General features: G+C 36.2%; 1 protein-coding gene across 3 annotated transcripts in view; it reads left to right on the top strand.

Moving 5' to 3' along the window:
• The window catches only part of DCP1A (decapping mRNA 1A), a 30,505-nt gene extending 4,637 nt beyond the window's left edge, over positions 1-25,868 (top strand). For all 3 annotated transcript variants that reach the window (XM_010718477.3, XM_019620070.1, XM_019620071.2), the window contains 7 exons: positions 6,347-6,413; positions 11,302-11,440; positions 15,127-15,246; positions 20,041-20,793; positions 21,785-21,850; positions 22,866-23,084; positions 24,445-25,868. In XM_010718477.3, coding sequence (XP_010716779.1) covers positions 6,347-6,413; positions 11,302-11,440; positions 15,127-15,246; positions 20,041-20,793; positions 21,785-21,850; positions 22,866-23,084; positions 24,445-24,525 — 1,445 coding nt within the window. In that variant the 3' untranslated portion in view covers positions 24,526-25,868. The remainder of the gene's footprint in view (positions 1-6,346; positions 6,414-11,301; positions 11,441-15,126; positions 15,247-20,040; positions 20,794-21,784; positions 21,851-22,865; positions 23,085-24,444) is intronic.
• Positions 25,869-27,909: the final 2,041 nt, after the last annotated feature.

The following is a 27,909-nucleotide window of genomic DNA, read 5'->3' as shown; positions in this document are numbered from 1 at the left end:
AAAAAATATTCTGACTAATTCTAAGTCAGTGGATAAGGTAATCCACATCTCTGAGGGCCTTTTGCTGTCTAACTGTAAGAATTTAATGTGTAGTTCTTCAAAGATGTTTTAATGATGCAGAGGATGGACTGCTAGGTTGAACAAGATAAAAATCTCTCTTAGAGTGCTGGCAATAATCTTATTTGTTAGGCTGTTTTCTCTATCCTTCTTGAGCAAGACTCTAAGTTGTCCTGTTAAAATTGCTGAACTATTGAACTGACAATTGTTTCCTTAGCTTGCTGGTTCAGACTACCTGATTTAGAACTGCAAAATCACGTTTGTTTGTACTGCTGTTTGCCTCTGCCAAACAGCAGTATATTTAGGTTATAACAGGATCAATGGCAAATCGTGCTTTATGCTTCCCCAGGGCATGGCAGAAATAAAAGATGATCAAAACAACATTGTGCCACTGTGCCATTGTGCCACCATTTGAGACAGGCTCTATGTCAACGATATTTATAAGTGATGATGATGCTACTGTTTTCTAAACTTCAGTTTCATTGGCTCTGGATTTTGCCATTATTATCTTACGTATACGTGTTCAGGCCTCTGGCACTTCTTAAGTGAGGTGAGAGCTGTCCTGAGGATGTTGGGTGATGTACAGCAGTCTATGCAGAGCCACTAACAAGTTTTAAGAGAAATTTTGCAAATTGAACATAACCACTGTTTTGACTTGGCCGGGGGCTGTAAGAATGATCTGCCTGTCAAGCTAGATGACAATGTTTGTGGTTTTACCATTGTTTTACAGTTGGATTTGTTCAAATTATGTTTTGTATATATAATGGATTTTTAGATTGCTGTGTAATAAAACTAAACTTTGCTAAGCTAAAACTTGAGATTCTTTAACTAATTACATGAGGGATTTTTCAAGTTCTTAAAATATTCTAAGAACAATTGAGGGAATTGTATTATTCCAATGGAAAGGAGGCCTGTCTTCTCTTTGTTGTTTTTTTTTCCTGTTTATGCAGGTTGGAATGAGGAGTTTTTCATGGCTATGCTACTACCAGAATAGATCAAATGACAGGATATCTTTCTTGTACTTGCTGTCTGTTGGGTTCACTTAATATTTGAAGCCTGATGTCTTTTTTCCTCAGAAAACAATACTTTGTTAATATTTTTGCAGTTAACTGAGAAATCTGAGAAAATTATTCTGACAATGTAAGCCTAAAAACAGCATGAAAATCTAAAATTTTGAAACAGGCTATGTATACTTTTCAAGCAGCATTATAAACACCGTTAAAATTTGTGCTTTTTATTCATTGCAGTCACATCCTAAAGCAAAAATGACAGCAGTGTGGTGAATGAGGTGCTGTTAAACATTATGCCAGTTGCAGTGGTAAAAGAAAGTATTCTTCTATTACTAGACAGAATAAGAAAACTAATATCTCTTAGTAAGAATGAATCAAGAAAGAAATGCAGTAAAATTCTCTTTTGGTGATATAACAAATGTTTTCATTTAGAATTCTTCTCAAAAGTTAGACTAGCTTGTTTCATATTTAACATGTTATTTATTTTTGCTTAATCTGTAGTATATTGTTTTGTACATTTGAACCTTGACTAGCTTTCTGTCTGGATGCATGCATGTTCTTCAGGGTGTTCAGAGCATATGTTTGTAAAGCACTGAATTCTAGTGATGTATTTTTTTCACCAACTTTAGCTTGTTTCCTCTTACTGGTATCTAGTGAAAAAGGATATTCAAGTCTGTACTAAAAAGTGCATATGGTTCTGCCAGTTAAAATAGTAATAGCCCAATCTGAAAGTTCTGTACTTTCTTTTAATCTATAATGTGAGAATTTGGAGCATGGTCATTAGTGTGCAGAATTATTTTTGAAGGGTATTGCTCAAGTTTGCTAAATAATAAAGTTAGTAAAAGTTTTAGGTAATGATTAACTTACCTCTAAATTTCTTCAAGAAGTATTCTTCTGAGTCCTTCTCATTTATAACTTGCCCTCTGTATTGGTGGTGTTGGTCTGGATTAGAAGGCTTTCCAATCCAGGATAGTTCTCTTGGAAGGTCGAGTAGATTTATTTCCATGATCCTGAAAAGGCAGATGCCAAGCGTAAGACTTAATTATTAAAATAAATAGTCAGTGTTTGGTTTTTTTTTTTCTTGCTTCTTACTCCTGGTCCAATGGAGCAGTGGTTAGTGAAACAAAAGTAATGGATGTTGTGAGACTTATAACACTGCAGTGTGGATACAAAGGACTGTCTTGTGGGTCTCTTATATTGTCATTAATTAAACTTGCTTTTTGAACAGCGAAACTGAAAGGAGTTGCTTTATTTCAAATGGCTTTCAAAATTCTTTGAAAGAACTTCTGATTGGTTTTAAAACAGGGAGTCTCTACTATTAAGGGAAATCTCATTATCTCTTCTCTGTTCTACTGGCAGTGTGTAGCATACAAGATCTCTGACTAGTGAAACTGAGTGGCTCTCCAGCAAGCACATTAACTTAGTGGTTTAGTCAGAGATAAGGAAGGAGTCTGTTCTTGATACTTTTATAGCAGAAGAGGCAATGCAAGTAGGGGGAGGGGGAAAAACATTGAAAGCTGTTAAGCAGTGCTAAAAATATTTCATTTGACCTGAAATATGGCATTCTAACTGCAAGGGGTTTTCTGCCATAGCTCAGCATCCCACAGTGCTTCTCATTCCATGCTATGCTTAATCCAATTGTAGTTTCTGGATCCTGGATGTTGTTTGCCACCTGCTGAGTTACCCCTATGCAACTGCTTGTGAGGTTGTGCTGTGAACTGCATTTGTGAAATGTCCTTAGGTATTCAAAATAAAAATGGAATGAGACTTCTATAGAATGATTTCTACTGATTTATAAATCTATGCAAAGGCTAACATTAAAATTAAGGAAAATAAAGTTAGTGAATGAGGAATCTTGGTGAGAAGGAGATTAGACCAGAGTGTCTGGGGAGACTTGACATTTCAGCTTCTACTTCTACCTTCTACTGAAGTACAAGCTTGGAGAGACGTTAATTATGTGCGTTTGTCTTAACTATTTGAAATGTAAAATGATGCCTATGTCAGCTCTTTTATGGGAGTGAGATAAGATTAAGTTACTATCATTATTATATTTTAGGATGATTTCAAAATAAGATCCTTTCTTTGCAGAGTTTGACTCTTTCTGCTTCAGTCACTGTATAATGTATAAAATGGAACTGTAAAATATTTTTTCTCTCCTCCCGTGAAATCTTCCAACTAGTTATGGTAACTTTTTAAAATGTATCATCTTTTTTGGATGAGATAAAGCTATATCTGCACAGATGGCTAACCTGCCTTAGGCAAGAGAGTGGTAGCGTCTGCAGTCTCTCAAACTGGCACTCCTAATGAACCCCATGTACTTCTCTTTTGACACAGTATTCTCAGGCAACATTCTCATGAACATTTCAACAATGTTGCCTTCCTCTGCAGCCCTGAGCATCTTATTTCTGTCCTCTCTATTGACAGACAGCACGGTTGTCAAGTTGATGTGCAAACAATATCAAGGAACAGATCTGGATGAAACCGACATGAGGGAGAGGGTGGATTGAAGTAGTATGAGTAATGGCAAAGTTGTGAGAGTGTGGGTGGTAAGGCTGTCTCTTTCCACTAATTCAGAATGAAACCTGCAGGTGTGTAATGAAGCCTTAGTTACCCTGCCAGGGTATGGCTTCTCTCGGTGTGATGTTGTGTTATCCCTGCTCGGAGTTGGATCTAGTAGCTGGACAGCGTTGGAACAGTAATCTGACTGCTCCATGAAGCAGCAGGATCCCAGTGTAGAAGAGATCAGCTTGAGAAGTTGGGTATTACTTGTGTAATACTTGAATTGCTGTTATTAATAAAAATGGCATAATGAACTTGCCCAGATACCTAATGCCTGAGAACAGTTTAAATGAAGATAAACAATTTGCCAATAATTTTATTGTCTGGTTTGGCTTTGGTATGAGTTGCTCATGACTTTATCTGTTAATGTAAAGTGAATCCAACTGAAAGATATTGATGATAATGATTACAGATTGTCTCTACTTAATTACTGAAGATGCTGCCTAGCATTGAGTATAGAAAAGACAGAGTAGAAGTGTTGAAGTAGATGGAAGAGTAAGTCAGTGAAGAGATTGGATGAAACTGGTATGGAGCTGTAGTGGAAAGACATGCCATGAGATATTCAACATTCAGCTAATGTTTATGCTGATCTGATAACCCAGGTTGGAGAAGTACTGATAAGTACTGAATCTAATACAAGGATGCTGATAGCTAAAGTATCATATGTAGTAATCAGTTGATGCAGGGAGTTGAAGAATATCTGAGACGAGAGCTGAACTGATGGTACAAATGAGTCCTCTTTCTAAAAGAAGAAGGTAAACACTTGAGTCTGTTGGACTCTGTTTAATGTAATGCCCAAGTTCACACGTTCATAATCTCGTTTAGATCTTTGTAATATTGTTAGTGTTCTTTGGTGACTCCTTGCAATTGTCAGTACTACAAAGTGTCTGGTGAGGTGGGAATGATACTCTGTAGACGGAGCCAAGTTTTGAATCTACTTCAGAACAGTGTGCCACTCTTATCACTGGTCCCATTAAGTTATCATTATAGGCTCCTTATCTTTATTTCTTCAGCAAGTATGCTTTTGAAGAAGCTTTCTTCTTTCAGTAGTGTATCTAGTAATGGAGTCAGGAGGGAAGGAGCTTTTATTTAGCATTAAAATCTACTTTATGACTAAAGAAATACTTCAAACTGAAATGCTTCCAGGTTTCAGTGTGATAGATGACCAGTTAAAATAAAGTCAATTTTCATAAATGTTTCATAAACATTGTCTACATGTATGAAATGCTTTTTAATTGGCTTATGTAGTTTTCTGGGACAGACTTTAAATTGTGCTATATTGACTTATTTGCTTCTGACTAGAAGAGCTTTATTGGTTATTACTTATTCTAGAACTTCTAAAGAACAAATACTTGAATGTGGTTTTTTAGAAGAAGAATAAGAAAAAGTAAAGTAGAACGTGGTTTGTCTTAGGATGTTATTATAGAAAGAAGATGTGGGCACAGCAGTTTTGTATGATACAGTAAGACTAGGATAACTTTTTTGGTAAATAATCACCATTTTTGCTGCGACTAAGTAATTTTGAATGAGCTTTGCTTGACACTTTGAGTTGGGAGGGCAGGAAGGGACTTGTCTTTAAATAATAAAAATCTTGAAATGTCAAGATGTTACCAGTTACAAAAAACACTGTGTACCTTTAACTCATTCTTCCCCTTAACAGATTTCAATGTAATAAAAATATTGGCATGAACATCAATATAAAGATGACTCAGGCTAAAAATATCTTTTTCAAGCATGAAAACAATCCAGTGGCAACATGCAAAGTGTCTAATTGCCTTTTGAGAAATTTATATGCTCTGCATTGGTAAATTTCATTGGTGAAGCAAGATATGAAATAACTAGCTTTGAGAATTGAATCAAATACAGTTCTGCAGATTTGTTGTGTTGGCACAGCTGTGGGCCATCACATGAGGAGATGAGGATGTGTGAGTGTAAAAATGACATCTTTATGATGTGCTTGCTGATGAAATAACATATGGCACTGCTGACCGTATTTTTTCACTCTAATGTGTCTTTCAGCTGAAGGGTCAGGACTTAATTTGGCCAACTTTCAGGGAGTTTTCTTTGTCCTGAAAGCCAGGTTGAGCTTGGTACCTTGCTGAGCTGAAAACCTTTTGCCCTTGCTGTTTTGTCATTGCTGCCTTCAGTGAGTAGCGTTCCATATGCACCTAGTTCTAAGCTGCTCCATGAATGTGAAAGTGTGATTGGAGCTTTGCTACCACTTCCTTCCAATACTATTACTCCTTAGAAAAAAGAATTTGGAGAGGGCACCATCCACAGAGCCTCTGACTGAATTCTCAACTTGAACAGGTTTGTTGAACTTCAAAAACTGACAAATTTAAAAATGAGTGTTCAAAAAAAGAAAAAACCCAATGCAAAGATGGTCTTTAGCCATGGTAACATCTACCATTCTAAATAGAAGGTTGCAACTGTAGTAAGAAGGCATCTGGTATGTCACTTTCTTGATATTTTTATTTGTGATCAAACATCAGTGTTTTGTAATGCATCCATTTAATCTGATTTACATTCTGTATGTGTTTGCTTTCATGCTATTTATAATCACTTTTTAAATAGTATTTGATCATGCAGAGGACGTTTGAGTTGATACTGATGTTAATTCACACATTGCAGAGGCAATGGTCTAGTTTTTTATTGCTTCCTTCCTACTGATTTATTTACCAACTGTTGTCTTACACTGCCTTTTTTTCCTTGTTTTCAAGTGTCAATTTACAGTATCTGGTTTTATGACAAGAATGACTGTCATCGAATAGCAAAACTCATGGCTAAGTAAGTACTGCTGTTTTGTTCTTCTATAATTCTTTTACGTAATACAGTCACTGTGTATTATCTTGTACTTTTGTTTTGCATAGAGAGAAATGTTGAAGAACTAAAAATTGCATAAGGAGCATTGGCTGAATAGTGAAATAAAAAGGCTCGTTGCTAAATTGCTGGGTGTTGATTTCATTTTTTCTTTTTCTGAGATAAAAGATTGTTTATAATGTTGCCATCTCTACTCCTATTTTGTAGCTCTTGAGACTCCTGAAGTCTTTCACAGGCTGTGCACAGGAGGATTTATGAAATGATCTCATTTTAAAGAAACAGAAGTTGTTTGTAGTAACACGGTATTGTTAGTTTGTTCAAGCTGCTGTCCGTATAGCTGTACAGTTACTGCATCTGTTCTGTAGTATAGATGGTTGCACTGGCACTGCTGGGAAGGACTTCAGAGTGTCGAAGTCTGAACAAGAGAAGCCAAGGGAAGCTGAAACTGGTTGAGTATGATGTGGCTTAAGTATTGTGATTGAAGGTAGAAAGTCGTCTTGTGGTTGTTTCTTTGCTTCAGGTGTGTTGTGCTGCTGATTAAGTCTGGTTTATTGAAGAGGATGAGAATAGGCTTAAGCACATCTTCAATACAACCCCTACAATTCTGTGATTCTGCAAAAGGGAAGAGTTTTGAAGTGTGGGATGGGGTAGTTACCCTAGCAAAAATGCAGAATGTGTTTTACGGAGTATTTTTCTCTTCCTTTGTACTCTGCTTTTCCTCACCATTGCTGCTTTCTGAATTTTTTGTTGGATGCCTTAGTCAACAGAATGTCTTGCAAGTCATGCCATCTTTAAAGACAGACAAACATAATATGTAAAGTAGATGTAGTGTGAATGTCATTTCAAGATGAATTGCTGATTTTTTTTATTTTTTTTTCTGTATTGGAGTGATTGTGGATTGTAAGATCTTGGAAACTGGAATTAGAGTTAACATTCCTGAAAATCTGTTTGATGCCTGTCTTGACCATTGTCACTTAAAACTTTTGATGCAAGTGAAACTAGAGAAATATGTAGTTAGAAAAACTTACTGATTTAATACTTACAGAATGCAAATAGTTACATTGTTCTGAACCAGCGTAGACCCCTGTGTCATTATGATTGTCATTTGCTACTACAAGGACTGCTCTGGAAGTAATGCCTCCTACTTTATTATGTTGGCCCACGATATCAGAGTTGACTGGTGGTAAGCAGTATTCCATGATGTGGTGGTGTTGTGTGACAGATGGCAGCAGACAAGCAGTCTGACAAACAGGCATCCAACATGGATGTGTGTATGAAGCAAAGGGATGGGATTAAATTCCTCTATATGGAAAAAATGGCATCCACTGATACTGGTGCTTGCTGAATATTTGTGGAGACCAAACAGTAGATGTGAGCTCAGTGAGGTGGTAGGTATTGCATTTCAGCAGTGGTGACAGCGGGGCATTTCTGCTGGTTCAGACTTTACTAGCTCAGCACACAGGCTTTATTCACTGCTGGCAAAAATTCATAGCTAGTGGTGGTGACTGTTGAAAGACAGAACAAATTCACAGCAACAGAATGCTCAAATAGTGTTATTGTGCTCTTTCTATCTGTTGTAGTTTCCATGGAAAAAAATAGGAAGTATTAATTTGGTGTAAGTTGACTGTGCTAGCTGAAGTTCTGCTAGTAATAAGTCCTTCATTAAGTGTATTTTTTTTTTTTAAGTCTTTCTGCATTATTAGAACATAGAATGCTTAAATACTCATGTGTATTGCTTTAGGAGTAACAAAAGAACTTGAGGAAGCCATTTTTGTATATTGAGAGAGGTAGTTAGCATTTTTCTGCATGGCAGCAGGCCCCACCATACTTCAGTTTAGTGTATTTTTGCGTAAATATTTATCTTCCAAAAATATTGTTTCATTGTTTTTTTGTAGTGAGCAGTGACGAATGGATTGGAGTTTGGATTGTGACTGTTAGTACCAGTTGGTTTAGGTGGGATTTGTTTTGTCACTTACTGGAAAATGTACTGACTTCTGAGCACCTCGGAGATTCAAAAACACAACCATAAAAGGAGATTTGCATTCTCTTTCCTGCTGTTTGAGTTGACCTTATTGTGCCAGATTGAGTTAACAAGATTGCCAGCCTTCCATTTATATTTTGGTGGCTTATCTTTAAAAAGAAAAGTGAATTACTCTTCACAGGCTTTGTAATCACCAAACTTCACTTCTCACGTTCTCTCTCTCTCCCCTTGTCCTCCACCCATACTCTTCCGTGAGGTTGTGCCGGGTATTTTTTCAGTGCTGTAACTGCAGTTATTCTTGAGCAAACTGTCACAGCCACTACTATGTCCCTGAAGGAATGTGTGCCTCTTCCACTATCTGATATAATGGAAAGAAACAGCAGGCCTTGTTTAAAGAAGTCTTAATCCCGATTGCATACAGAGCATACTCAGAGTATAGACTAGCATTAGTGGAAGCTTTTTTCTTTTGATGTTTTTCTCCAGCTAAGGTGTTTCTGAATCTTGTCTTTAGAAAATTCTGGAATACTTCTTAGTGTGAAAGAAGTCTACAGGATTGTTCAAACCACTTCAGAAGGAATTAATTTGGGTCAAGTGGAAATTGTTAGTGAAGGATAAGCTTTCTAAAAGGCATAGGTATAAAGCAGAGTTTTTCCTCATATTTGCCAGAATCCAAGTCTTTGTGGAACTTTATTGCCTTCTGGCATGTAAGTTGTAATATTTTTATATCAAGGTTAGCTTGTAGGCTTGAATTAACCCATTTCAGCCATCTGACCTAAACTGATTTGAGATACCCTTCCAGTTAATAGCTCATTGCTTGTATCTCAGAGTTTTGGGGATACACTGTTCCACGTTTACCCCCACCACCATCTGAATGTAACCTGCACAAGGCAACAATTGGAGAAGAGCTATGTATGCTTGTCTACATGAGAAGATAATTTCTATTATTTAAAAAAAATAAAAACTTGAAAAAACTAAGTAACACCTTGTAGTGGACACACACAAAAAAAAAACAATTGTGAAATGCTCTGTGGAAATATTTCTGAAATGCTTCTGTAAAATTGATATACTTGTTGAAATTTTTTTCTTTTATGCCAGCTAGTATCATTTCAATGGGAAGATGTTTTGTTGAAAACTTTTGGACCAACTAGTAAGGAAAGGAAAGGAGTCCAAAGCCACAACCTTCCTTTCACCTACAAGGCAGAACATACATGACTTCAGCTGCCCAGAATTTGCCCTTTAACTGAAGTGTTTATTTTTCTTGATGCAGCCATGCTGACACTTAAATCTCAGCAAAGTGTTCTGTTTCTTTCATCTTGCCTTTTCTCATCCCTAGTTTTGGATTTAGATTTAGATAAGTCCCAAGTCAGGACTGTATGACCATGTGGGGTGCTAGAACAAAATGTACTCTGATGGTGTCACCATAGAAACATTTATACAGTATTGAGCTGCTTCAGCCAAACCAGCACATGTTGTAGTTCTTAGAAATTGTCTGGCAGAGTAGATTGGCCCCCAGATCATGGGTTAGGTTTGCAGGTTAATGCTTGCATACAAATAGAGAAAGTTGTGCGGAATAATGAAAATCTGGATAAATAAGCAGTGTGTATGATTAGAAATTTTGAAACTAATTTTCCTGGTTAAGTCTGTTGCCGTTTTTAATCTATTCTTTCTTCTAATAAACACGGCTGAACTCTACTGAAGGGTCTTAGCTGCTAGAAAACTGGGAGGAATTGCAGACTTGTGCTGTTCTTTCTTTAGGAGTATTAGCATAGACGTACATACAAATATCTATTTCCTCAGCAGTCTATACATTCCAGAGTTGCTCCTGAATCCTAGCTGACCAGAAGAAACTGGAGGCTGGAATGATTGACGCTTTCTGTGATTGCTGTGATGGCACCCCTTGGCTGCCCCATCAGCTCCACAGCATGAGAGTTTAGGTGATGTGCCAGCTCCAGAGCTCTGCCCTGCTTTCTGCATTTGTTTTTTTCTTAACATATTTGATTAATGCAGGCTTAAAAAAGAGGGGATTACAGGCTGGTGTGTGTTTATTTCAAGAAGATAAGCATTAGTGCATTGCATGGCCATGTATATCTTGTGAACTGCATATGGATTAGGGGTAGAAAGGTATGTTGCCTTTACTTTCACTAATGATAATACATCTTCCTTGTGTGTATCTTAATCATCTTTTAACAAGTTTTCTTAGTCTTAAGGCAGTATGAGTAGTGAAGAAGTGGTGAATGAACTGTAGGTGTCAAAGACCAGAGGAAGTGCATTGTAAGCCTACAAGTAATTGGATTTACTGCTAGACAGCTAGAGAAGAAAATGGTTTGCTCTTCTTTCCAAAGCTCTTGGTGAGGGAGGAAGAGTAGCTTGCTCTAAGCTTCCTTCCAGACTGACTCCAGAGACATCTGGTATGAGCCAGCTGTCTTCTTCCTCTGAGTGTTTTGTTTTCTAATGGTAGGCCTTGTCCTAAATGAGAACTGGTTTGTAATTGATTTTGTTGAATAACGTGACTTGGTATGGCTGAACATGGAAACACTGCATGTTAAGAAGTAAGGAATAAAAAAAATCTATTTTACTCAGTTTTTGTTATAATATGTATACTCTTTGTAAGATACTGATGTCCACATATTTTGTTGTAAAAAAAAAAAAAAAGTCTAAATGTGACAGTTTTACAGAAGCAATGTTTACTGCAGGCAAGTGTTGACTTAAAGACCAATGCTGTGTTTGTAACTTTGGCCAACTACATGTTAGGTTTTCATTTAAGCAGAACAAAATGTGTTTATATGCTGTGAATTATGGTTATCTTCACTGTTTTCTATAAGATGTTCATTCAAGATAAAATGTTGAAAACCCATTTCTTCTTTCTTGTTACAGAGTGGTAGAACAAGAAGCTCAGAGATCGCAACAAGTTTCTCAGGACAGAAAAAGTCCCAGCAGAACAAATGGCTGCAGTGAGAACAGGCCTATTGACATCCTGGAAATGCTTAGTAAAGCCAAGGTTGAATATGAGCGAGTAAGGAAATGTATTTATTTTCTTGCATTATGAACTAGTGAAAACACTTCTGAGTAAGGGGGTTAAGGCCTCATATGGAGTCTGGTGAAATGCATCCCTTGTGACCTATGAGAGAGAGCAATGGTAGAGAAGTATTCTTGTATACTAAATTGTACTGTGTAGTATGCTGTCACCTGAGATTGCAAAGTAGCACATGTAATCTGTAATTTATTGGGCCTGTAATTTCGTATATTTGAATTGTTACCTCCTGGAGAAAAAGTACTGTATTGAAAACAGATACCTGGGGAAGCAAATGCAACAAATACTTTTTTTTCTAAAATAGATGCCAATGCTCCTAGTTATCAGTATTTTTCAACTGTCATGTCTTGAAATCAGTCACAAAGAAAATGTGAACATATATGTAACACTGTAGAAGAGTAGATAACTGTTTTTGTGATCCTGAAGCTCCACTTCTGTGAATATTCCTTAATAGAAGCTGACACTTGCATTTTTAGTTTTTTTCCTCTATATTGAAAATCATTGGAGGATGTTTGCTTTTATTCATTCCATAATCAACAACATTCATTGGGTTGCATACCAAATTGCTTTGGCCTTAAATAAGAAAAAGAGCCCACTAGGTGTGCGCTATCCTATTTTGTGATACAAGCAGAGATGTACAGTGACCTACAGGGCAGCGGTTATACAAGGTGAAATTCTTGGCTTAAGTAGGCAACTTAGCCAATTTATCTTTGTTGGTTGGAAAACGTATATAGAAAGCAGTTTCTAATATATTCCACTATTTGGTTTAAAGAGAGAGAATTCTCTGCCATTGTTCCAGTAGCCTTGTTGTTACACTGCTGCCTTGTTTGCTTCCTCACTATACTGTAATAAGAAAAAGTCTCATTGATTCTGTCATGTGACATGTCCATTCCACAAAAATTGCTAATGCTGTGAGAAAACTATCTCTAGGAGTAGCAAAAAAAAAATTATACCTAATAATATCAGTATTAATAAGTAAAAAAAAAAAAAAAATCTCATAGAAAAGGGTTGCAATTTAGTCAGTGCACTTTTAGATTCTGTAAAGCATATTTTAACTGCTGTAGGCCAGGTGTAACATTTTCCTGCTGTTCCCTAGTGTACTACTTCATCCTGCCTACCATGTGTCTATCCCTATAATAAATTATCTCAGAACGGTGGGTCTGGTGTCTTTTGCCAGTATTAAATTCACAAGTTTAGATAATGAAGGAAAATATTAGTTCTCTTGAAAGAATTAATTTGCATAGTCCTGAAAGCCAAATTCATGCGTGGAAGACACAAATGTTACTTTTTCTGGTTTTTGCACTAATTGCCCTAGAAATTCTGAAGGCATTTCTTTCTAAGCCTAATAATACAAGAACATACAATAGTAATGTCTAGGTATAATGTAGCAGAGAGATGGTATGGGTTCTTTTAACTGTATTGGTGGGAGAAAGGTAGAAGCATTTCAGTGCTTCATTTCTCGTGCTGTGGGATGCTTCAGAGTTCCTACTGAGTAAATGCAAAATCTTCATAGGATTCTAGGTTGCTACAACACATTGTGGAATGGGAGGAAAGAAAACATGTGGGCTAAGCCATGTGCAAGCCAACTTCTATTCAGTTTCTCATGTAGAGTGAGGATAGCTGAATGTGACAGACCATAGACTGTAGTTGACCTGGACTAGGTATTAGTGTGTGAAAACCAGTATTGTTTTCAGAATGTTTTAATGTAAATACAAAAAAACACTTGCTTCTGATGCTTAATGCATTAATCCTGTTTGAGAAGAATGTCTTTCACAATGTTGGCTTTCATACAAAGTAGCAGTTTTCTTGAGAGCACAGAAGGGAGCATCAAAAGCGGAATGACTCATTTTTCAATGTTGTATCAATTGAGACAGATTTGAAGAAATGGGAGGCTTTTTTCTTATTAAAGGAAAAAAATCACTCAGGATATTTCGGCTTCTCCTTTTTTAATTTTCTGATCTTTTTTTGTGTGAGAATGTTGGAAGCTTTTCCTTAGAAACAGAATTCCTAAGCATAGTTGAATGAAGCTCTGTAGAAAAGTAAAATACTGATAAATAGACTGTGGCAGCTGTCACACAGTATGGAAATGCATGGATGTACTACATATCTGACTTTTTTAATCTCAGTCTTGATTTTGCTGCCTGATGCTTTTAGAACACCTTTGTAACTAGAAAAACTTTGCTTTGTATGTATATGAGCTGAAAACTGAATCTGCCAAACTTAATCCGTTAACCTGCTATAACTGCAATTCTGAATAAGTTGGTAGATAAATGGAATTAAGCGAACTTTTTGGAGAATGTTCTACTGACCGTTTCAGCTTTAGTGCCAAGATTCAGGCATGTTAATTTTGGAATTCCTTGTAACCAGCATACATCATTGTTAATATGATTAGGTAAGCAACTTGAAGATGGCTTCTTGAAATATCCTCTCTAAATTTTTTTAAATTATTTTAAGACACTCACTCAATAATTACACTTGAATTTGTATTTAGGAGCAGAAAGTATTTATTTGCATGGTACATTCCAGATGGATCATACAGTAATCCTTGTGTACAGCCCACATGAGATTGGCGGAGTGTCAGCATGAGAAGGGGGCAGAGAGTGAAAAAGAGATTTATGAAGGTCTGAGTGATTTAATCTAGGATTCCAAATCAGCTTAATCCTTCAAGTACTTGCTGCATCGAGGCCATATGTGGAAAATGAATGAATTCTGAGATTTTTTTTTAATGAAGTGAATGGATGTTTTTTATAGCGTTTTTGTGTGTATTTCATTCTGAGAATGGAAACATTGCAGATTATCCTCTAGTGAAGGAAATCTGTGTTTTGTTTTGTTTCTGTAACTCTAAGGCAATCCACCATTTCAGGCCCAAAAAGAGGCCTGCTAACCTTTCAAGTTGGTAGCTAAAAGGCATAAAGGCAAGAGTTGTTTTTCTCTATTTTGTATTTATCCCTTTAAAATAGATTTAGAAAACAATGATAAAGCTAAGATTGTTTCTAACTTCTTGCTGAAAGGTTTAACCTATATTTTCTTGCTGTAACAAGACCAAAGTAAGTGACCAAAAGAAATTGTGTTGTGCTGATGTTCAGCCCTATAGGGATAAGGTGTAGTTAGTTCATTTACTGAATGCTAGACTATTAGTTCTATGGTTGCTTTTCCACTAGTGCTTTAAATTGTAATATATTGTTTTGTATGTATTTGTTAAACATGAAAGTCAACTCAATCTGTAAACAGTTGTAAGCTTCCTGTCTAATACTTTGTCTTTCTTGTCCTCTTAGCCTTATTCACCTAAAACCCCAGTTAACATCTTCTGAAAATACTTGTATGTTATTAAAATCTTGTAGAAATAAGTCACCAACAAACTCTTTATCCAATCACTTCAGAATGATTTCTGACAAGTTTTTTCTAAGCTGCTTTTAGTATTAAGTTCTTGATTTAATGTCCTCAGTGGCAGCTAATATAGGAAAAGAATGTGAAAAGCCTGTCTTGATTTTCTTTGTTTTATTCACTCCTTTGAAAATAAAAGGAAAAGCAATATGAACACATAGTTATACAGATAATGTATATCTTGGTATGATTTTACTTCCTGAGACTTGGGAATTCTACAAGTGTCTGTCAAAAGTCAGTATTTTGACCAAAGTGGGTCTGTATATTTTTTTTTTTCCCCCTAGAATCAAATCAATGATTTAAGCATCATGTCAAGTTCTGGTGTGCAACAACATGCAAATGCCTCAAAGCCAGAAAGCACAGAGACTTCAGAACAAAATACTTCATTACAAGTGCAAGATCAAGTAAGTTTAATTCAAACATATATAAGGTGCTACTTCTTTATTTAGTACTTTGTTTTTGTACCAGAAATGCCTGCAGCATCATCTTGCTGATTGTATTGTGCTTAACTTTAAAATAAATACATATGGAAGTGTAAATTCAGTTTAAGAATGGGTTTTAGTATCTATTTTCATCCCCTGACTGTGCTTGTCTGAGATCAGCTGGTATGATCACCACCTCCACCCCCTTTTAGATAAACTAGTGAGTTTTAAGGCTCTTAGGAGCCTACAGTCCATTTTTTGCCTTAATGCTTAAAAATGTAAGATGGTGTCCATGCTACTGTGAATATTCAAGTGTGTTTAAATGGGTTAACTTAGATCCTGGACTGTCGTGGACTCTATGCTGTCAGTCCATGATAGTGTAGAGTTCTGTGCAAGATGACTGCAGAGTGAGGAAGCAGACAAAAATTACCTGTGTCACAGTGACAGAGTGAATATGGCATCAGTCGGTTGTACGCTGTTCTGTAGACTTCAGAACAGAAACTCAAGCCCTTGCTTTCCCATGTCTGAGACCTGTACTTAAGTTTTGTCTGTGCTGCGTTCAAATGTGTAACTACACTCCTAGTAACTGAAATCATTGGTGAATTGCTGGATTTTCTGATTTTTTTTGTTTTAGACTTCAGCTTTGCATTCCTTCCTTGGCAGTAAGGAATATGTTCCAAAAATTTTTCAGCACTGTCGGTAAAGGATATTGCTCAAGTAGGTGGTAATTTAATTGCGTGTACAGTGCTTAGATCTGTTCCAGGTAAATATTAGATAAATGTTCAGTCAGCATCTATCTTCATATGTACAGATTCTACAACCTGGTGTTACCACTGTAACTGAAGATTAAGCCACAGTTGGTTTTTGTTGTTTGTTTTTTTTTTTTAAAGGTAGTGATAATAAGCTGTGCTTCATTTAAGTGCCTTTGAGCCATGGGAAACTTGTTATTAAAATAGTATAATCACTGGAGTGGTTGAAATATAAGCTGCAAAAGTTCATTAATTGATTTTAATCGACTTTTTTTTCTCGTAAGCATTTATAAACAAACACCTGTAGCTTCATACAATACTCTCTAGAAATCTGTTTTAAAATGATAACTTGTGCTACATCTAAATTCTTTGTATCAACTTGTACCTGCTTACAGTGCCACCCAGTGGGGACAGAAAGATCAGGAGTAGTTCTCTACAGAAAATACCCCACTGAGGTGACCTGGAAGAGTCTCTCTCCAGGTCCTTCCTGTAGCTTTACTGTTATGTTTTGAATGCAGTAAACCACCATGTCTGAAGAAGGAAACGCCTGAGGAAAATGTGTGCAACCTTTCATTTAATATTTGTAAACAAAATACTTAATTTGAAGTAAAAATAATCTCTAGTTCAGGTTAGGATATGAGTAGCAAAAATCTGTTTAAATTGATGGGTTAAGACAGGAAGTCAAAGGAGGTTTCTTGGGATTACTGGCTGTCACAGTGCCCTCCATCATCTCAACAGCACTTCTGATGTAGAACAAGCACGAGTGATAAACTGACCCCTGGCAGCCAGCTCTGCTTGCTGCATGCTTATGCTTGAGGCCTGACAGTGGGCTGCCTGAGGCCTTGTTTAAAAGAAGACATTGTCTTTTTGGCCACATAATTAGCTGAAAAGACTGAACTTGCCGAACAGTAATAAGTTACAAGAGATAAAATCAGAAAGATGAGATTCTGGTAAAATGCTATGAAATAATTAACAAATTTACAGAGCAGGTAAAGTAGTGTGCTTTAATGCCTTTTCTGTTGAGCAACTTAAAACTATAGTTGCAGAGATATTGGGGGAAAGAAATGGTTACTATATATGATACTTTACTTTTGTAAAGCTGGATGGGTTCAAATACAGTACGAAGATGATTGTTCTTAATTTCATAGAATCATAGAATCACAAGGTTGGAAACGACCTATAAGATTATCTAGTCCAACTGCCTTCTCACTACCACTGCTACCACAAGCACTAAACCATATCTCGCAGCTCCTCATCCAGATGCCTCTTGAACACTGCCAGGGACGGCGACTCCACGACCTCTCTGGGCAGCCATTCCAGTGCCTGACCACTCTCTGAGAGAAAAAGTTTTTCCTCGTGTCTAACCTTTTTAATAATTTTAAATTTTAATAATGTGGACTACTGAACAAAGAAAACAATTTCAACAGTAAGAATACATTTTCACCTCATTAGACGATGACCAGTGAAATTAAAAACTACTGTACATAAGTACTGTGAGATCCTGAAACCCCTCTCAAAATGTCACATTTGTATATTGATTTCATGCTAAGGATGTCACAGATGTGGGAATGAAAAATCAATGTCTGCTCTGTGATATTTAGAGGTTTGAGTTATGTGTCCAGTTAAAAAAAATTAATTGTATCATGAAATATTTTTGCACCAGTGGTCAGCAAAACTGAACTAGAAACAGAAATAAAATTTCTTAGCACAAGCTCTGGCTGCTAATTCACATGTCTCAATGTATCTGAAATGATTTCTGGAGGAACCCTCTAGGCAACGCACTGTTCCTATCAAGTAGAAAGATTGTGTTGCCCTCTTTGCAAGCTCCTGCAGAGAAGGGTCTCTGTAATACAGTGAGTTGGTGAAATGCTTAAAATGCAACTCGCCCGAGATGAGTCAAGCAAAGGGATGTTGTGTACCTCATGTTGGGAATTAACTCAATGTTTGTGTCTATCCATGGAAGTGGCTAACCTGACCAGGATTGGAGCATGGTAGATAGCAATGAGTTAATAAAGAGAGGCTACTCAATTCATCATACTGAGGTTAAAAGCAGAATTTCAGATGAAATAGTTACTTATTCCTTAACAGAATTTTTGTCCTTGAAGAATGGGTCTTTACAGTGACAAGGTTAGTGGAGAAGATTTGAAAACAGTTTCATAGGAAGAATTCCTAGCATAGTAATTAGCAAGCTTTGCAAACAGTAGAATGTCTTAGATGCAAGATGAGTGTGTCTGGCATTAAGCTGGCTAATAATAAATAACAGCATTGGTGGCACAATACCACAATACCAGTCAGTAAGATTTCAAGCTCAAGGCTCTGTGCTAGGCTGCTGGCATGTTACCTGTACTGCACTACATTTGTTGCTGATATCAGTGCTAGTAAAATTAGAACAAGCATAGCAGTGTTGTGATATAGTAGTTGTCATTGTAAAATACTGTCTTTGTTTTGACGTACCATAAGAACATGCTGGAGTTATGCTGCAGGCCATTCAGTCTTCTGAACAGAAGGTTATATTTTAGTCCAGCTGTTTTACATAACTTCTGGTCCTGTGCAACCTAAAAAAAAAAAAAAAAAAAGCAGGAACAGTTTGAGATAATGTTGTTAGTAGCTGTTTCTTTTCTCTGTAGAAAAATGCATTTGAAACAATTTCAGCTAAAATAACTGGCTTGGAATAAATTTTGCTTATTTTATGGTAGAACTGGAAAATAGAGAATAAGGAATTAGCTCAAACTCCTTGATTATACTCCTAGGGAAAAAGCATTATTTTTTTCTGCAGAATGGTATACATGAGCCTGTGATTCATTAGGTTTGATTTTTTTAAATGCTTCTAAAAATATTTGAAATCTATTGGACAGCTGTTTGAACTGTACTGTATTGCTACTTCAGCAGCTGAAATGCATGCAGGTCTGCTCAACCATACCTTTGATTTGCTTTTCTGTTGTTACTTTTTCTTTGAAAGGAGAAAGTGAAAACAAATGACTTGGGTTATTTTTGTTACTATGTGTCACCTTAGTTGCCTTGTTAGGACTTCTGCTATTTTCTCCTATACTGAGAATAATCTTTTTCTGGAGACACTCCTAAAATAAGGAAAGAAGCATTTTTTTATTTGTGTAGCCAACATATGATTTGATAGTTAGGAGTGCACTGTTCACAACATAATTTGTGTGTTATTGTTTTTTTTCCCCCCCTTCAAAAACAAGTACTTAGTGGACAGCTGTTTCTCTTTGCTGACCTTGTATTGTTTTTTTAACATAGGGAATGCTGTTTAAATTTCTTTTCAAGGAAATTTGATATAAGATAGACTCTCAGCATGTTAGAGGAAATGTATATATTTTTTTCAGTACCTTACATTAATGTGAGTATAGGATTTAGTGACAGAACCAACTTCAGGTTAATTTTTTATTACACTTTCAGCAGAACGTTGTAGCTGTCACATTACAAACCCCAAATGGCTCAGAACGTTTCCCCCAGAGCCAAGGCTTGCTGGAGTTACCCTGCTTAAAACTTGGGAAATTGCCAACATACAGTGCTTCAGTAGAAGTCCATAACTGAACATACAGTTTAATTTACTGAAGTAAAAGTGGTAGTCTGCATGGTTATGTGTAGTTACTAGTATTGAGAACAATGACTCGGCTTGAATCCCATCACATTTAGATGACTGCTGCTGTCAGTTATCCAGCTTATTTTATATCGAGCGTGTCTCTTGGAATTTGCTATATTATGAAACATGGCTAATCTTGAGTTAATTAGCAGTGTCACGGTTCAACAATATTTATGTCCTAAATCCTTTGAGTCAGGGGGAGGGGCAGGATGTGATTAGTTTATATAGGTTGGATGTTCCTTGTAAATGAAATGGACTTAAAAATTTCTCTAAATAAAGGACAGTTGATTTCCAAACTGTATTTTGAATACATCTGACCTAGCTGGTTTTTATAGTTTTCTTGAAGTTGTCATACTGACTGTGTCAGAGGCACATTAATCTTTTATTTTCAAATTAATTATTAACTTCTTTCTCTGTTCTTCTTAGCCATTTCAGTCAAGGCCAAAGCATCTGACTTTAGAAGAACTCTTTGGGACCTCTGTACCAAAGGAACAGCCTTTACCTCTTTATCCCAATCCAGAGAGAATGGAGAAGTTGCAGACTGACACCTCTGCCAGAGAGCAGCAAAACTTGCTTTTGCCTTTTTCCTTTGACCAGACAACAGTAATACAACCTCCACAAGGGAAGTCGGAAAGTCCAAATGTTAAAGCTAGTGCCAATCCTCTGAGTCAACAGGAATGTTTGACACCTATGCTTATACCTCCAGCCTCAGTTTCCCAGCCTGATGTTTCAAGCTATTCAGTTCGTTTAAGCCCTATACTTAATTCATCCTCGACAATGGATGCTGCTCCTGCTCAAATGCTTCCTGGCCTAAAACAAAACAGCAGTATAATGCACGTTATGCAGCAAGCTGCCAAGCAGATAACGCCACCAGTGAATCAGCTTTCTGAAGTGAACCATGCTCCGCAGAATTTAATGGCTGGCCAGAGCCAGGTTGTAACACCCTTGACATCAGCAAATACAGGAACTGTTTCAAATACATCCCATACAAGTGTTGATCTTCTCCAGAAACTCAGGTTGACCCCACAGCATGACCAAATGCAACAGCAGTGTATCACTAAGACTTCCTTAACACCAAACATCTCTGCCTCGATTGGTCAACTTGCAACACCAGAAAGCTTCAAAGAATCACATAGTAAATCATCAACCTTGAACAGCAAGAAAATCCCTTCCCTGCAGGTATTCTTTGAGTTATGTCCCTACGGATTTAAACTGTATAGGCTACAAATATTTTTTCATTTGAGATTATGCTGTTAGATATATATGCTTTCTAAAAATAATCAAGGAATTCTTGTGTGACCGATCAGATTGTGAACCTTAAAATCTAATTCTTGTCGTTAGTACCTGCCATCAGGGACAGACTTCTATATGGAGGAAGAGTTTTTTTCAGGCTGCTGCTGTTATTATATGAATACATCCTAAGGAATTTGCCTGTACTTGTGTCAGAAAAATGCAGCTAAAATGCAATCTGAGAAGAGATTGGCAGTTACAGATTAATTGGTGCTTCAGGAGTTAATTCTGTGGAAGTATATAGCTCATGCCTTCTTTGAAAGTACATAATTAACAGCTTTCTGTTTTGGATAATTTTGCCTTGGGAGTTTTATACCATTTCAGTATTGACCACTTCTGTTGGGGATTCCTGTGTACTCCACTGAGATATTATTTATTTAACAAAATGAGCCATAAACTGATTTGTTTTTTCTAATTAACAACCTTGATTTCTTTTATCCGACAATCATTTCTAAAGGACCTTCTAAACTCTTTGTTTCAGGCAAATCTATTGTCTATGCCTCAGTATATACCAAAGCAGTAAGCTTGTTTTGAGAGACTAGGTGAAAATGTTACTGCTGCTCTGCTAGGCAGTTGCCTGTGGCTGCACTGTAACCTTTCTGTCAATTAGTGTTGCTCTGCTTTACTATTTGCTACCTCTGTAGTAAAGATATTACTTTAGATGATTTTGGTTTTTTTCCTCCAAAGGCAGTAATTCTCTGTAGTGCTCTGTTTGGAGGTTATACGAACTTGGTTGCCTCTTCTAACTGCAATCCTAGACTAAGCCAAAGTTTGATCTTTCTTGCTTCTGAGTACAGTGATAATGTAAGAATAAAAAGTATCAAACAAAACTGCTTACTGCTATATCCAAGTTGTGAATTATGCTTTCTTTTCAAATTAGGCTGTACAACAAAACAAAGAACCAGAAGTATTTCCACAGTCCAAGGCTTTACCTAAACCAAGTCAGGTAGGTGAACAAACACTTCAGCACGTTTGGTTTACTTGTAAAAATAAAATGGAAATTTTAAAACTCTGGTAATAATTGGTATCTTAAATTGTCATATTGCTTACTCTGACGATATCTGAAGTGCTTTTATTGGTCAGAAGCGAACTGTACTGAATCAAGGAAGTATTTCTGTAGACTGCTGTGAGTTTTCTTCTGTACAGTATACTTTATGGTTGGTGCTAGTACAGATATGCTAACACAGTTTTGTATCTGCAGTATTGCAGCACTATTTGAACTGTTTTTCATTTGCTCTATTTGAGTACTATTGTTATAACATTATTTAACATTAGTATTATGTGCCTCAGTGATTTCTGTAGTAAAATGTCAAACAGACCTGTAGAGGTTATTGTCAAAGTATTTCCCCATTTTTCTCTTGCTCCTGTCCAGTTGCCTTAGAGTGAAAAAGATTGTGTACTTTAATATTTTAATTATAGTTCATTGGTTATTTTAAAATGTATTTTAAAATATATTTGAAATTCGAATTATTTTACACCAAACTGTAAATGTACTTGTTTTTGTACTTCAGTGGTCTCCAACAGGAAAAAAATGCACTAGGGTTACCCTTTCTGTAAACTCCTGAAAAAGAAGAAAATTTGAAAAACTAACAGAACAAAAACCCCACAGTTTCCTTTCACTACATAGGTGAAAAGCTCACCTTCTGTGATATGTTTGGGGGGGGGGAAAAAGCCTGGAAAGTAGTAACTACATGGGAATGGATCTACATCTAAGAACACTGAAGGCTGTCAGCTTCTTCAGCTTCTAAAATAAGAATTTCTGTTGACATTGAATTACTTGGTAAATAGCTTTTCATTGTGATTAGCTATTGTGATTTTCATTGTGATAGCTATTCTGTAGTGCCTTTCTAATTTACCAGTAGCTACGATTTTTAATGTTTGTGTTCATTTCTACAGTCTTTTTCATAACAGCATTCGTTCCTTCTGGACATGGTGCTTATTAACTTTCTTTTTTTCTGCAGGTTGCACCTCCACAGTTTGTTACAGCTACAACTACAGTAACTCCTTCAATCCTCTTGTCTCCTAGTGTTTTTCAGCAGTCAGCTACAAAACCTACTGATGTGGAAAATAAAGCCAATTCTTCATCACCTTTAACACTTAGAACAACAGAAATTCAGACAGTACCTCCTACTGTTCTCAGTAGGTCTCAGCTTCAGGAAGCACTGATACATCTAATAAAGGTCCTGTCTGAAGAAAACTCAATATCTGAGGGGTGGGGTTACAAGTACAGTAGCCAGTACTGAGACTTCGATTGTAAGATGGATGACTTGCAAGGACAGAGTTCTGCCTGATGCTTTCTTTCACACACACGTCAATTTGTGAACACTTGAGGAAATGGTTATGTGTATAGAAGCAATAGTATGAGGGATCGAGGCTTGGGTTTCTTTTAAGTGTTTCTGTTTTCCTTTGGAAAGCTTTCCTGTTGCCAGTTACTTTGAACTGTTCCTCATCTTTAATGTGTGTATATTTGGAATGGAAGTTACAAAAAGTTCTAGTTGTACCATACTTACTGACTGAAACATTCAGTTGAATTAAATCTGTAATCTGTTGGGGGTAGCTAGACAGATCAACATGTTATAGGTAACAAGTAGAAGTTACCATGCATGACAGCCATTCTCTTAGTTCAGGATTCTCTAGCTTTCTCCATGCTGATGTTACTTGGTCTTGCACTCAAAATGCAGGTCTGAAATAGCAAATATCTTCCCAATGAAAAAGTTATGATCAGAAGGGCCAACACCAGATCCCAGTATCATCTAAATTGTCTGATTTATGTGTTGGTTTTTCTTGCATTTTAGTGTGCAATCTTTCCTTTAAAGATACAAAACTAGCGGAATATTCATGTCTCCAGTCTTCTCTTTCTATATTGCTGTATATAGGCAACAGTCACTGTACCCCCACAGCAGAGGAGTACTTGCAGAGTGCTCCAAGGAGAACGCATACTCACTATGTGTAACTCACTAGAGTTCAGTAAAAAGAGTACTACATCTTCAGCCTAGATAATTACCTACTATCTGAAGGAGTGGGACTCAGGAAATATCTCTAAATGCTTTCTTTTTCACTTCCCAGTAATTCTTTGACACAGGAATTTTGATATAACACACTGCAATCCTTCTCAGACTGATTTTGCAGGCAGAACTAACGTAATTTTTGACACTTCTATAGCCTTTATTTGGAAGTCTGTATACAGGATGGGATTTACTATGTCTTAATTTTTTTGTACTCTTTTCAAAGAAAGTGCACTTGATAGAAGAAAGTGAAATTGTGTAGCCAGGGCTGACCTTGGGGCTGCTGTTTTTTTTTTTTAATCTGAGTATCCATTGTGCTTGGTAATCACTTTAGCTGCCTTCACAGTTTCATGTTTCAAAGTCTGTGTGTTGTCTGTACAGCACTGCCTTTTGTACAGGTAGGCAGCTAATTCCCTTACTTTAACCCTCAGATAGATAGCAGTGTATTAAAACTCTTATCCTCAACTTAAACTGACTTAAATTTTACTTTTTTTACATCTTTTTACTAATGTTTCTGATGTTTTTTTTCCTGCAGAATGATTCCCGTTTTCTCAGCACTATTCATGAAGTCTACTTGCAAGTCCTAACCAAGAATACAGACAACATTAAGCTATAATTGAAGCTAAATCTGCTTAGAATATTTCCACTTTAGAAATAACGATGCCTCATCTATAAAACTAATATTTTTTTAAAAGAATATTTAGTTTTCAATGTCTTGAATTTTGAACCCGTTAGGAAAGAGTATTCCTTAAATACTTTAAGAAAGTAATGTTCTCAGAAGTGATTTAGGTTTTCACTGTGATCATCACCAGCAGACCTTTCTTTTTATTGCGGGAGGGGATTTAATTTGCTTATGAGCTTTCATTTGCATTTTTGATCATGCAGATGTTTGCTCTGGCTTTTGTTCCTAGCTGTATTCACCTTTCAAGGATTACAGACTACATACTACTTAAACTAGCACATATGTAGTATAGTACACTACACCACACCAGAACAAGACTTGATTTTGGAACCTAGTTCCAATTCTAAGGTGAGAGCTGAATGCCTTGTGAGTAAGGTGGCAGATGTGGGGAAGAGAGGGATTTGGAAGCCAGGCCTTTGTAGCTAAATCTTTAAACAAAAGCTTTAAACATATGATTTGCTGAGTACTTTAACAGTCTCTGCCTAATGCTCATCAATTTATCTTTTAAATATTTCATTAATCTTACTGCTTCATGTTTGACATAAAACAGATATCCAATTGAGTAAGGCTGTTTTCTCTAAAAAGATGGAATCGGAAATATATAAAATCTTCAATGATTATATTAGTTTTAAGCAATGGAATGGTTCTGTTGTAAGTTGAGGTTCTTTCAGGTTAAGTGTAGGTAGGAGGCCATCACTGGAAGACCACTTTCCTGTTCAGTAGTGTTTGATATGACTGAAATACTTTGTTTCCCTTTTAACTTAAGGATGGACCATATCTTATTTGGATTTCATTTCTCAGTTGTATTGTAACTGCAGTGTTGAAAACTATGCAGATGAGGAACAATTGCATGCTCCTCTCTTGGCTTCTCTCCAAATTATGTCTATACTTCGTGTTCTGAATTTTATCTAGTTAACATGTTACTGCTTTTTGTATATTATTTCGTAGTTCAGCAATGTAAAAAATTTAATATCATACTTTCTTATTTGAAATCAGAAAGATTTCTAACTGTATTTTTTATGCTGCTGTGTTGGTTTACCCATGGCTTGTATTTATTTCATGAAGTTATACAAAGGTAGTTAACAGGACTTCAGGTCTGAACTTTATTCAGCAATACTAATTTTAAAGGATCCTTTTGCAATTTAAGAAAAAAAATGTCTTGGTTTATTCAGTAAAAAATTACTCTGTAGTGAGTCCTGATGCACTGCTTTTTTCCCCCTCCCTCAAGCGCTATTGAAATTGAAGAAAAAAATTTAGTTACCTTTAAAAAAAAAAAAGAAAATGTTTATATCCTAAGGATGAGTAGAGGTTAACATAGTCACCATACCCAGTCATTTTTGTTGCAGACTAGCAACTGAGCTTTAATTGTTACTTTTCACAAATTGGTATGTTTTAGATACAACAGATCTTACATTTTTATGTATTTGATCTGTTTTAGTTTTTTCATAGGTTTTTAGTGGAAAATATGTTTTGTTTAGCACTACCTGCCTTCTGAGAAGTTCTTTGCAGCCTTTGAGTTCAGTGTTTCCAGTTAAAATATATAGTAGTTTTGTTAGAAAATGTGCAGGATTCAGGGAATTATGTTAATGTCATGCACATTCATCAAGAAATTTATTGGCTTTAATTGTAGCATTTGAACTCAGCAATATGGACTCTGCGCCTTGCTAAGGAAGATGGAACTTCCTACACAAATTCTGGAGTTACGATACTGTGTTTGGGTATAAACAGTAACACTCAGTTTAGGTATAAGGTCTCAACTAACTTAATGGTTGTTTTAGAAGAACTTTAATAAACCAATGTGCAGTTCCTTGGGGGGGGGGGCGGGGATTGCATAGTCTAAGCCAAATACAGAGCCACTTTTTCAAAGATGAGGTTCCTATTTCCCTGGCTTTTACAGACGACTTCCAGTTTCTTTGAAGGAAGATTTGATGTGTGTTTCTAAGAATAGAAATAACTAATGATATTTGTTGCTAGATACAGTCGTATCCAAAGAAATATAGAAACAATAGAAGGAGTTGTATTTTGAGTTCTTAAGTGATACAGAGTTGAGAAGAGTAATACTGCTTAGTTCTGAGAGTTTGACTCTACTCTGACAGCTGAATATCCTTGACTTGGTTTTGTCGTGCACTAGTAGCAATATATTTTTAGTTCCTCCAGCTATCAAAATGAATTGGAAGACAATAAAATCACTTTTACTACAAGAAAAATTATTTGTCTTGAACACCTACTTTGATATTTGGCCTGGCCTCTACATATAGCCCACAGACACTGGAACTAACCTGGGTGTCCTCCAGTACACTGCAGTTAGTCTGTCCTTTATGAGTAGTGAGATAAATCTCTTCAGAGATAAGTTACATTGTAAAACACAAGCTTAACTACAGTGTAGAACTTGAGTTTACTTGTAATGTAGACTGTGTTATTTAAGAACTTTAATTTCCTACTTATCTTAGTTTTTTGCATAAACCTAAAATTACCAGCTTGTTGACATACTTAATTTGTGTTAGCCACATGTAGCGATAACTAGGGCATATAGAAATGACCACGGGGTCATCACAGCAATTTATTTTCACCATTTTCAAGTGTGGAGTTTATTGGTGGATCTGCTGGCTTAATGGGTTTATATCTATTAGTTCTGAGAAGGAAAAGGTTTGTTTAGACTTTACTCCTCACATTAATTGCATTGTCTAAGCATGTTTTCTGTGGCTGGTGTTTAAGTCACTTTAAATTAAAAATGAAAGAGTTAAGCCTAATCAAAAACAAAACATGCAGCTGCTGATTTATTCAGGAAAATCAAAATCCTCAGTTTTGTAGTTAGACTTGATCTGCTGGTTATTTAATAATGCAAAGTTTATATGAAAGGTGCCTAACATCTGTTAACTTAGAAGCAGTATATCTTTCCAAATTAAACAAGATTTGGAGAATGATTGAATAATGTTTTAAAAAAGCTTAGTTATTTGTTTTGGTTTCTTATATATGTTTAGCTTTGTGCATAAATACTCAATATTTAAATATTTGCTCCTGGATGTACCTTGGTTTTGCTCGCATTTCTGATTGCTTCATTTTGGTATATTTCTGAAACCCACTATGCCATGTATAGTCACTGATAACGCTTTCTGAAATACTTTTAGAATAAAATGTTCATTTGGGCCTTCTTGTTTTTAAAAGTATTGTAAACAATTCATCTACCCTTTTGCCAGCTATTTGTGTTGCTTTGAACAGCATATCTTAACAGGAGGAATGTGTGCAATATATCACCTCACTTTTGTCTGGCAATGTTACACAAATGTTAAGATGCAATATTTTCCCTTCAAGTTGGAA

The sequence above is a fragment of the Meleagris gallopavo genome, chromosome 14 (genome assembly GCF_000146605.3).
Source record: "Meleagris gallopavo isolate NT-WF06-2002-E0010 breed Aviagen turkey brand Nicholas breeding stock chromosome 14, Turkey_5.1, whole genome shotgun sequence".
Classification (NCBI taxonomy): domain Eukaryota; kingdom Metazoa; phylum Chordata; class Aves; order Galliformes; family Phasianidae; genus Meleagris; species Meleagris gallopavo.
This window is presented reverse-complemented; position numbering and strand designations above follow the sequence as displayed.